Source organism: Bos taurus, chromosome 16 (assembly GCF_002263795.3).
Source record: "Bos taurus isolate L1 Dominette 01449 registration number 42190680 breed Hereford chromosome 16, ARS-UCD2.0, whole genome shotgun sequence".
In the NCBI taxonomy this organism is placed as follows: domain Eukaryota; kingdom Metazoa; phylum Chordata; class Mammalia; order Artiodactyla; family Bovidae; genus Bos; species Bos taurus.
Genome location: NC_037343.1, coordinates 18,842,711 through 18,855,184, shown reverse-complemented (window position 1 = coordinate 18,855,184; position 12,474 = coordinate 18,842,711). Strand labels below are relative to the sequence as shown.

Sequence of the window (12,474 nt, the reverse complement as noted above, 5' to 3'; positions counted from 1 at the left end):
ATAAGAAGGAAGGGAAACGCACCATGGTGGGTGTGGGGATAGCACAGAATTTTAGAGGGGTTTCCCTATGCCTTGGCTGAGGCCAGGCTGCACTGGACTGGCCTAAGAATCCACAAGGAATAAAAACGAGGGGCTGCAGCAGGCCTGGGAGCTGAGTGGAGACGGCAGAGGTCACTTGTGGGGGAATTCAATAGTTCCAGCTCAGTACATGTGAAGAGTCTCACTCTTCAGGCATTCTGTTAAGATTCCAAAATGACAATACTTAACACACCCTGAGTAGAAGCAATGCCCTAAAATAAAATATAAAGCTGAGAAAGACTAAAGCAAACAAACAACAAGCCTAGCAGAATAAACATCCTCTGGTAATTTAACTGCCTGCTGGAACAAAACTCACATCTTAAAAGAAGACAGCACTATTGAGACAGTAAGATACTGATCTAAACTGAAGGATGGGGAGAAAAGAAACTGGAAAAAACTAGTGCTCCAATGGTCTGTGAAGTGAAGTGAAGTCGCTCAGTCCTGTCTGACTCTTTGCGACCCCATGGGCTGTAGCCTACCATACTTCTCTGTTCATGGGATTTTCCAGGCAAGAGTACTGGAGTGGGTTGCCATTTCCTTCCCCAGAGGATCTTCCCAACCCAGGGATTGAACCTGGGTCTCCTGCACTGTAGGTGGACGCTTTACCATCTGAGCCACCAGGGAAGTCTCTTAAAAGAAGACAGCACTATTAATCCATACTCCCTACATAACGGATCATGCAACGCCCAACATATGTCACAAGTTCCTAGACATGCGAAAAAGCAGGAAAATGTAACTCAAAATAAATCAGATGATTCAGATAATAGATTTAGCAGACAAAAACTAGTAAAACAGCTATAATGAATATGTTGAGTTTAAAAAACAAGATATAGTGAGTGAACAGACTAGAAAAATCTCAGCAGAAAACAAACTAAAATAAAAATTTTAAAAGGCAATCTTAGAGCTGAAAAGGCCAACATTTCAAATAAAAAACTTATCATATGGGCTTCACTACAGACTAAATGAATACCACAGCAAAATGGAAAAAGACAGTAAGATAGATCTAAACTGAAGGATGGGGAGAAAAGAAACTGGAAAAAAACTAGTGCTCCAATGGTCTCTGAAGTGAAGTGAAGTCGCTCAGTCGTGTCCGACTCTTTGCGACCCCATGGACCGTAGCCTATCAGGCTCCTCTGTCCATGGGATTTTCCAGGCAAGAGTACTGGAGTGGATTGCCATTTCCTTCTCCAGGGGATCTTCCCCACCCAGGGATCGAACCTGGGTCTCCCGCGTTGCAGGCAGACACTTTACCATCTGAGCCATCAGGGAAGCTCAATGGTCTCTAGGCAAATATAAAGTAGCCTAACATGAAACTGAATCTCAAAAAGAGGAAGAGAGAAGAGGGAATGAGGGAGGGATAATAGGGAAAGAGAAATGGGTGAGGGGAAGTGAGGGAGGAAGACAGAAGCCTCCTTCCTCAATGGTGTCAACCAAAAATGTCTCCAGACATTCCCACAGGCCCGGACGGACATTATCCCTGGTTGCAAATCACTAAGCCAATCTATGTACAGATTAGATTAGATCTACGTAACCTAATCTATGGCAAATCAGTAAGAGGATGACAATCTCATAAAAACAGGGTAATGATTTTTAAAAGACATGTCTCAAAAGAAATAGTACAAATGGTCAATAAAGACATGAAAAGATGTTTAATACCATTAGTCATTAGGCAAATACAATTAAACCCAACATTAAAATCACTGTATGTCCACTAGAATGGCTCAAATTAAGATAATAAAAAAGTGTTGGGAAGGGTATGGAGCACCAGAACTCTCATATACTGCTATACAAATGTAAAATGATTTAACCACATGCAAGACACTTGTACATTTTCTCATAACATTAAGCATACACTTTTCCTACATCCCAGAAATTCCACACCTAGATATTTAATTTATAATATGTCCATAAAAAAAGTTCTACTTAAATGTTTATGGTAGCTTTATTCTTAGCATCCCCAAATTGAAAGTAAACCAAATGTCTATCAACAGATGATAGATAAACAAATTCTAGCATATCAATTCAATGGAATACTATGCAGCAATAAAAAAGGATGCACCACTAAAACACTCAACAACATGGATGGATCTCAAAAGCATTATGCTGAATGAAAGAAGCCAGCACAAAAGAAGACATACTACATAATTTCACTCACGTGAAATTACAGACAAAAGAAATCTAATCCATGCTGACAAAAAGCCTAAATGGCTGTGTAAACAGTGGGGTTTCTGCTGAACATCTGCTTTCCTTTCAAGAGTCTGGAGTCTTGGTACAGGCTAGGCAGAGGGTACTTCAGTGACTAGCCTCTAGTAATAGACTTGGGTACCAAGTCCCTAACGAACTTCCCTGAGACATCTCACAAGTTAGTCACAATTCACTGCTAGGGGGATTTTTAAGCAAATACCATTGGAAGGGAACTCCTGAAAGCTTGTCCCTGGTTTCCACTGAACTTCTCCCAGATGCCACCATGGGTCTTTTGTCAATTCTGCTTTGCATGCTTTCACTGTAAGACACCATGGCTCCAAATATCTATGCGCTGAGTCCTCTGAGTCCTTCTAGCAAATCACTGAACCTGGGAATATCTTGAGGAACAGACACAGATATGGAGGAATGAAGCCCAAAGACTAAGCCCTGGGGCATGCCAACATTTTGAAATTTGGCAAATATGGAAGAACTATCAAAAGGAACTGAGAAAAAACAAAGAGCGAGGATAAAAATCAATGAAGTGAAAAAAAAAAAAAATCAATGAAGTGCTCTAGAAGCCAAAGGAAGAAAGTCTTCAAAAGGAAAAGCGTAATCAACTCTATCAATGCCAGTTCTAATCAGATGAAGACTATGAACTAGATCCTAGGCCTTAGCAGAGTACAGACCCATGGGCAGCACTAACAGGAGTAGCTGCAGACAGTGCTTAGGGACATGATGAGAGCAACTTCAAATCATGAAGAGGAGACGAGAATGACATAGAAACAAGACCAAATAAGGATAATGTGGTAGGATTTCTGGGAAGCCTTTAAAGGTCCACCAGAGAGAGGTCACAAGTTAAGACTACTGTTGTGGGTGTGCACACATTTCTTTCTCCGCACTACACTTGGCTATTCAGGAGAGAAATGCTGATATGGCCTGGGCTGTGGTTTCTTCAGGGAGGTAAGGCAAAGGGAGAGATCGAAGAAAACGGAGGCTCTATGCTAGAGTGACCATAAACACGGAATCCAAGCCTGATGGCATGGGAAGCAATGAGTCAAGATCCCAGGGGAGTTAAAGAATTTTTGAGTTAGAAAATTCGAGTTAGTAATCTCAAAGGAATGAAGGGGAGTAATCCAAAGGCAGAGGAGCACTACAGCAAGTGTAAGTCCAGATGGAATGAAATTCGAAATCTGGGCAGGTGCAGCGGTGGGGGGGATGGGGAGCAAGGGGCACCGAGAGAGGAGGGAAGAGACACGGTCCCCAAGCATGGTCTGGGAATCCTCATGGGGCTGTGGAAACCCTCGGAAGTCTCAAGTCAAGACTATTTTCACTGCCTTTAAAAATAAAAACCTCTCATTCTCTCAAGAATGTACAGACAAGGAGTTTCACAGAGGCTACATGATGTGAGGTCACACTGAGACAACAGCACCTGCCCATGCATTCTTCTGTTCTCTAGAATGGTTTGTGGTGGCAGGCTGGGGGTACAACCAAGTTTCCCAAGACTAACTTAATTTGGCCTAAATACTTCCACTATCTTTAGTAGCCGTCTTCAGTTATAACTGCTGTAATTATTTTAGAATACAAGTTTTCCTTGAGCCCACAAAGAAACACAAGGAAAAGGTACACTTTGCTATTCTGCAATGTTAGTTTTTAAAATGTTATAAAAATCTTTCTACATTTTTAAATTTTACCTACAACTGTTAAATACTTTATTCTGAAACAAATTTATTTTTAATACATTTTTATTGTACTTACTTAACTTGCCTGCTCAATCCATATAAATCCAACAGAGCTGACAAAGATAAATATGACCTAGCAGAGTTCTTTGATTCATGGAAAGAAAGACTCTAAAGAAACTGGACAAAACTGCATATAAAAATTTGAAATAACAACTTCCCCCCAATTTATAGATGTTAATAACTTGCCTTATTGTGCCTAAGCAACAAAACCTTTTTGAACAGTATTATAAAGCCAGTTGTGGGTTCTTTCAGACCAAACAGTCGAGAGTTTAAAGAAGTATTTTAAATGAAGATAGGAAAAACTTTTGAAAAGTGGTAATCTGTTACAGAACTTCAAACCAGAAATGAAAAAGTCACTGAACCATCCTCCTGGGTAAGGTACGGCACTGCTCTAGCGAGAAGAGGGCACATCATTGCTGGAAGACAAGAAAGCCCGAACAGACGGCGATGCTGAATGCCTGCAAGATGAACGTCAATAAAGGAAACCACAATGCTGGCCCTTTTCAATGACACAGTAAATCCTCAAATTAGTCTCAAATCAGACTGGCGCAGATAGTACTTTGTCTGCAGAACTGCATTTTTGTCTTACAAATACACAGATGTAGCTGCATCTCGTGTCCTGTTTCTCTTCCTCTAGTATCAGCCTCAACCAGTCATTAAAGATCTTTTACATGAATATTTGATTACAAATACACATGGCATTGGAATATCCAAAGTGTTGAAAACTTACGAATCTCATGCTTTATCCTAGAACACCTGTGTTGATCTTTGCACTAACGATGCAAAACAATGTTGGGTAAAAACAGCATACACCTTAGCATGAATCATAGGAGAGCCAGTAAACTATCCTGGTACTGATTAAATTCTTCTCTGTCACATTTTCAAGGAAAGAAAACAGTTTAACTTAAGAATTTCCTAGATGAAGCAATCTGCATAAGAATTTTTACTGACTGAGTCTCAATTTTGAGGGTATGTCTTCTTAACGTTCTGTGTGACTGAGTCCTCTCTGTGTCGAGAAGCACCTTCCCAACTGCTGGGGCTCAGAGGAAACCAGCTGCTCCTTTCACACAGGACCATTTTCACTGGACAGATGACTTACAACTATGTAATTCAGTTTTGGGTATTTGGTAGACTTGCCCCAAAAAGTGGAACTGAGCAAATCTGTTATTTCAGTGACACAAGTTCAATGCTTCAAGTGAATATCAGTAATCTGGAAAATGTTTTCTGCCACGCTAAGTATGAAAACTTCCTAACATTCTGGAGTTCACAGATGTGATCAATGGTTATAGTAATAAATGTGATTTTTTAAAATGTACTGTACAATCTAAGGTATCAACATTTCGAAGATTTTACATGACTCAGTAAACCAACACTTCACAAATGACCAATGTATGATGTTATACAAAATTATATACGGACAAAAAGACCCATTCAAAGTACAAAACAGACTGATTTTAATTTAACACAGTATGATCTATATGAACAGAGTTCATCAATATGATTTCAAAATTTGGGGACAGGAGCAAACAATATCCGCAATTATCTAAAAGGTATATAAAAATGTTTTTTCCAACTATATATCTGTGTGAGGCCAAACTCTTCACCAAGTTCAACCAGAATAACAAATCACACACAGGAGACTGAATGCAGAAATAGGTATCAGAATTCAATTAAATGTAAAGGAGGTTTACAAAACGGGACACCATTGCTACTCTTCCCATTTTGGAGATAGTTATTTTTTACTAAAATTATTCGTGTTACTGTGTAATGGGTTTTTATCGTTATTTTTTAAATTAAGTTATCAGAATTGCAGTATTAACTCCTATTTTGGTAAATAGCAATAGATATAACCTATACAAACAAAAACAATTAACGGTCCTGAATGACCTAAGAAAGTAAAGTAGATTTAGAGGAGATTGAAAAGCTTGAGAACTTCAGGTCTAGAAGCAACAAGTGGAGAGGACAAAGGAAATTATTTACCCCACCGTCAGCCCAGTGCTATGAAAGAGGGGGAGAGAGTGCAGCCACCACTAAACAGGATTCAGGAAGGGCACATTCTTACAGAGCAGTCAAGTCGGTTTGTGCCTCTTTACCAGACCATTCCTCTCACACTGAGCAGTCTTACTGTTACTGGACACCGAACAGAAGACGCACTAGCTCTAGCTAACTAATAACTAGTCCAAGTTAATTTCGATATTTATGGGCAATCCCTCTTAAACTTCAGAATATCACATGCAACAGCATGAACAACTTTTTCCTACCGATTTCGCTTCCACTTCCTCCATCTTGGACACTCCATAAGATGATGCTACTCTCTGAGGCAACAGCCACCATTTTGTCCTTGTCTCCGTGTGGACCCCCGACCACTTTTGCATTTAAAGCTACTCGTTCAATAGTCCAATCCAAATATGGGCTTGTAAACACTTGTTGCCATCCTGATGATTCTTTGATTCTGTTGAATATAAACAGACAACATAAATAAGACTCAGCAGTACTTAGCAAAGAGAACAGGAATGAATGTACCAAAATAAATTTAATCACAGCTATTTATCTATGTATTTACTAAAAAATAAAATACACATAAACCAGACTCTTTAAAAAGGGACTAAAGGTCTATACTCCTCCAAAGAATAATTTAGCAAAGTTCTCCAAACTATAAAGACTTAAAAACTTAAAAAAAAAAAAAAAAACCCAGTAGTATCTTTTTACATTTTACACAAAAAAGTGGTACTTTGTCATTATTTGCAAACAGAAAGTCAACAAAAATCAGTTTCAGGAGAATTAATATCCCTATCAGTTACTAATCAGTTATTAAGTTATTATGATTAACTGAGAATCATTTCTTGATACTTCAGATGATAGTTTATTACGACAAACAAAGATAAAGGAGTGATCTGGTATGTGATAGCTTGGCATAATCAAATGAATGAAATATGACCTTTGGGAACCACTCACTGAGGACTGGATTTTAAAGGTTTCACACAAAATGAAAAAAAATCTCATGAGCCTACTCCTTATCCATAAGTAAAGGTGTCTTATCATGATTTAGATTTAGTTGACTGAATAAAAATGCTTTAATATATAATTGTTGATAAACATATGTGTAAATTTTTAATAACTTTTTCTGTCCTAAATGAATTGAAGTCTTTCAGACATGCATTATTTTGTAGGGTTACACTTTAAGCCTTCAAACATTTAAAAACTACACAGTTAAGCAATCATGACAATAAACGACCTGAACTTTAATGATGGAATATTTATTTTTAAAGTTACACAAAACAAGTGACAGAAACAAAATTGTAAAGAATCTCTTTGCCTTACCCAAAGACAATAAATGTGAGTATGTGCTCCTTTAAACACTACTACCTGATATAAAACCACAAAAATCAAACAAGTATTCATAAATGATGACCAACAACCTATATAAAAACACTTTAGCTTTATTTTTGTTTAAAACGTATGCAAAATACAGCTATAATCCACAAAAATATGCAATTCAACCTTCTTATTAATTCTAAGAATTAATGATTTCCTTAAACTTAAAGGCAATATATAGAAAAATCTCACATGGTTTTCCTAGGCAATATATGGTCTGTAATTACCCACTTCAGCCACTAGGTGGGATTCATGTGTCAAAATACAAAATTCAAAATAATTATCCAATAAGCCCTAAATACTGACAAAACACTGAGAAATTAAACCTAGATGCTCTTAAGGACTGGCAGACTGGACACAAAGCAGGCACTGCCAGCACTTCAAGAATAAAGACAATATGCCAACATGTGCATGCAGCACACTAGGCACTAGGCTCACCTTCAAAAAAGGGAGGCTGCACTGATTTAATGAGGGGAATGGTGTAATCTCATGACCACTAATAAAACAATAAAACGAAATATGATCTAATCTTTTACAAAAACTACTTCTAAGTCATTTTTCTCTAGAGAAATTAGGGTATTGTAAAACAAAAAGATGACAACAGTAAAAGAATCAGGACAGCACATTTGAGAGTGATTATAACAATTACATAATTTAACTCAATGAGGTATGTGCATTTACTGCTTAAGTTAAAATTAACTACAAAGAATAAGCAATATTTGCTTTACATTTTTCCATACATGTAAATATACAATTTTAAATGTGTAGAAACACAGAACAAGCTCTGATATTCCAACAACCCACCTCTTTATTCCTGCATAATGAAACAACACTCTGAAATCGTGACAGCTGTGCCAAGAATATGGTTAACTTTCAAATTAAGATCATGAAAGATATAGTGGAGGCTATATGCTCTCAAATTTTTGAAACTTGCTGTAAATATACTTTAACCATATTGTATGAAAATTGATAAATATGTCAAAAGAACATAAGAGTCTAAAATGACAATAAGAGCATATTATTATTGTCTAACATGTTATTAGACACTAAGTCGTGTCCGAATGTTTGGCGACCATATGGCCTATAGCCTGCTAGGCTCCTCTGTCCATTAGATTTCCCAGGCAGGAATTCTGGAGTGAGTTGCCATTTCCTCGTCCAGGGTATCTTCCTGATCCAGGGATTGTACCCATGTCTCCTGCACTGGCAGGCAGATTCTTTATCACTGAGCCACTAGGAAAGCCCAATAAAAACATATGTACAGATAATTACCTTAAATGTAAATGGACTAAATGCTTCAAACAAATGGCACAGACTGCCAGAATGGATTAAAAAAAAAAGACCTATATATATGTGTGCTGTTTATAAGAGTTCCATTTCGTATCCAGGGACACAAACAGATTGAAAGTTAAATGGAAAAGGGTTTTCAATGAAAATGGCAATCAAAAGAAAGCTGCAGTAGTAATCCTCATATCAGATAAAACAGACTAAAATAAAGACTGTTACAAGAGACAAAGAAGGACACTACATAATGAACAAAGGATCAAACCAAGAAGATACAAGTGTAAATATATAGGCACCCAACATAGGAGCAACTCAATAAATAAAGCAAATGTTAACAGCCAGGAAAGGAGAAATTAACAGTAACACAGTAATAAGAAAACTTTACCACCCCAACTGTATCAATGGACAGGTCATCAGACAGAAAATTAATAAGGAAACACAGGTCTTACATGACACATTAGATATCAGACTAGATGTTCTTTAAAAGATATTTATAGAGCATTCCATCCAAAAGCAGCAGAATATACATTTTTCTCAAGTGCACATAGAAGATTCTCCACGACAGATCACAAGCAGGCCATAAAGAAAGCTTTGGTAAATTTAAGGAAATTTAAATCCTATCAAGCATCATTTTGACCAATGTTATGAGATTAGAAATTAATTACAAACAAAAAGCTGTTAAAAAAAAAAGAGAGGCTAAATGGATCACTGAAGAAATCAAAGAGGAAATCAAAACGTACCTAGAAACGAATGATAACAAAAACACAACAATCTGAACCCTACAGGACACACAAAAGCACTTTTGAGAGAGAAGCTTACAGCAATACAATCTTACCTCAGAAAACAAGAAAAATCTCAAATACACACCATAACCTTACACCTAAACAACTCAAGAAAGAAGAAAACAAAACCCAAACTTACTGGAAGAAAAGAAATCATAAATATCAGCAGAAATGAATGAAACAGAGACAAAACAATAGAAAAGATCAATGAAACTAAAAGCTGAATCTTTGAGAAGATAAAATTGATAAACCTTTAGCCAGACTCCTCAAGCAAAAAAGAGAACTCAAATGGATAAAATGAGAAATGAAAATATTACAAGGGACAGCACAGAAATTACAAAGGATAATGGACTACTAGAAGCAACTATATACCCATAAAACTAGAAGAAATGTTAAGTTCTTAGAAAGGCACCACCTTCCAAGGCTAAACCAGAAAGAAGTGAAAAGTATGAAAAGACTGATCACAAACACTGAAACTGAAATTTAAAAACTTCCAACAAATAAAAGTCCAGGACCAGCTGTCTTCACAGGTAAATTCTATCAAACATTTACAGAAAAGTTATTACGTTATTACCAATCTGTCTAAAATCATTCCCACAAACTGCAGAGAAAGGAGCACTCACAAACACATTCTATGGGGCCACCATCACCCTAATACTAAAACCAGACAAAAGTAACACACAAAAAGAAAATTACAAAGCAGTATCACGAATGATGAAGCCAGGCTTCAACAGTCCGTGAACCATGAACTTCCAGATGTTCTAGCTGGATTTAGAAAAGGCAGAGGAACCAGAGATCAAATTGCCAACATCTGCTGGATCATCAAAAATGCAAGAGAGTTCCAGAAAAACACCTACTTCTGCTTTATTGACTATGCCAAAGCCTTTGACTGTGTGGATCACAAAAAATTGTGGAAAATTCTTAGAGAGATAGGAATACCAGACCACCTTAACTGCCTGCTGAGAAATCTGTATGCAAGTCAAGACGGAACAATTAGAACCAGACATGAAACAAGAGACTGGTTCCAAATTAGGAAAGGAGCATGTCAAGGCTGTATATTGTCACCCTGCTTATTTAACTTATATGCAGAGTACATCAAGAGAAACGCAGGGCTGGATGAAGCACAAGCTGGAATCAAGATTGCCAGGGGAAATAATAATATGTCAGATACACAGATGATACCACCCTTATGGTAGAAAGTGAAGAACTAAAGAGCTCCTTGATGAAAGTGAAAGAGGAGAGTGAAAAAGTTCGCTTAAAACTCAACATTGAAAAAACTAAGATCATGTCATCCAGTCCCATCACTTCATGGCAAATAAATGGGGAAACAATGGAAATAGTGACAGACTTTATTTTGGGGGGTTCCAGAATCACTGCAGATGATGACTGCAGCCATGAAATCAAAAGACACTTGCTCCTTGGAAGAAAAGTTATGACCAACCTAGACAGCATATTAAAAAGCAGAGATATCACTTTGCCAACAAAGATCCGTCTGGTCAAAGCTATGGTTTTTCCAGTAGTCATGTATGGATGTGAGAGTTGGAGTATAAAGAAAGCTGAGCACCAAAGAATTGATGCTTTTGAACTGTGGTGTTGAAGAAGACTCTTGAGAGTCCCTTGGACTGCAAGGAGATCAAACCAGGCAATCCTAAAAGAAATCAGTCCTGAATATTCATTGGAAGGACTGATGTTGAAGCTGAAACTCCAATACTTTGGCCACCTGATATGAAGAACTGACTCCTTGGAAAAGACCCTGATGCTGGGAAAGATTGAAGGCGAGAGGAGAAGGGGACGACAGAGGATGAGATGGTTGGATGGCATCACCGACTAGATGGATGTGAGTTTGAACAAGCTCCAGGAGTTGGTGACGGTCAGGGAGAAAAGACAGTCTCTTTAATAAATGGTGCTGGGAAAACTAGACAGTTACCTACAATAGAATGAAATTAGAACATTTTCTAATATCACACACAAACTCAAAATGGATCGGGCTTCCTTGGTGGCTTACTGGTAAAGAATCTGCCTGCCAATGCAGGAGACACAGATTGATCCTTGATCTGGGAAGATCCCACATGGCGCAGAACAACTTAGTCTATGTGTCCCAACTGTTGAGCCTGTGCTCTAGAGCCCGGGAGCTACAACTACTACTGAGTCCATATGCTACAACTACTGAAGCCCACATGCCCTGTAGACTATACTCTGCAACAAAGAGATGCCACCACAGTGAGAAGCCTGTGCACTGAAGCTAGAGAGCAGACCCCACTTGCAGCAACTAGAGAAAAGTCTGTGCAGCAACGAAGACCCATCACGGTCAGAAATAAATACATAAAATTATAAAAAATAAACTCAAAATGGATTAAAAACCTAAATGTAAGACCAGATCCTATGAAAGTCTTAGATGAAAACATAGGCAGTATACTGTGATATGCATTGCAGCAAGATCTTTTTTGAATCACCTCCTACAGCAATTAAAAAGCAATACATGGGACCTGTCTGTGTGTGTTAGTTGCTCAGTCATGTCCTACTCTTTGGGACCCCAAGGACTGCAGCCTGCCAGGCTTCTCTATCCATGGAATTCTCTAGGAAAGAATACTGGGATGGTTTGACATTTCCTTCTCCAGCAGATCTTCCCGACCCAGGTATAGAACCAGAGTTTGCAGCATTTCAGGCAGATTTTACACCATCTGAGCCACAGGGAAGCCAAATTAAACTTAAAAGCTTTTGCACAGCAATGGAAACCATCCACAAAACAAAAAACCCCACAGAATGGGAGACTATATGCAAACAAAGACATTGATAAGGGATTAATCTCCAAATATACAAACAACTCATGTAGCTCAATATTAAAAAAAAAAAAGGCAATCAAAAAATGGGTGGGTGGTCTAAACAAACATTTCTCCAAAGAGACACACAGATGACCAAGAGACCCGTGAAAAGAGGCTCAACATCATTAATTACTAGAAAAATGCAAAAACTACAATGAGTTATCACCTCACACTAGTCAGAATAGCCATCAGCAAAAAATCTACAAACAATAA

General features: G+C 37.9%; 1 protein-coding gene across 4 annotated transcripts in view; it reads right to left on the bottom strand.

Moving 5' to 3' along the window:
- KCTD3 (potassium channel tetramerization domain containing 3) overlaps nucleotides 1-12,474 on the bottom strand; it is a 72,138-nt gene that overhangs the window by 35,748 nt on the left and 23,916 nt on the right. For all 4 annotated transcript variants that reach the window (XM_005216782.5, NM_001191424.2, XM_010813093.4 and 1 more), the window contains one exon: nucleotides 6,263-6,453. In XM_005216782.5, the coding sequence (XP_005216839.1) occupies nucleotides 6,263-6,453 (191 nt within the window). The remainder of the gene's footprint in view (nucleotides 1-6,262; nucleotides 6,454-12,474) is intronic.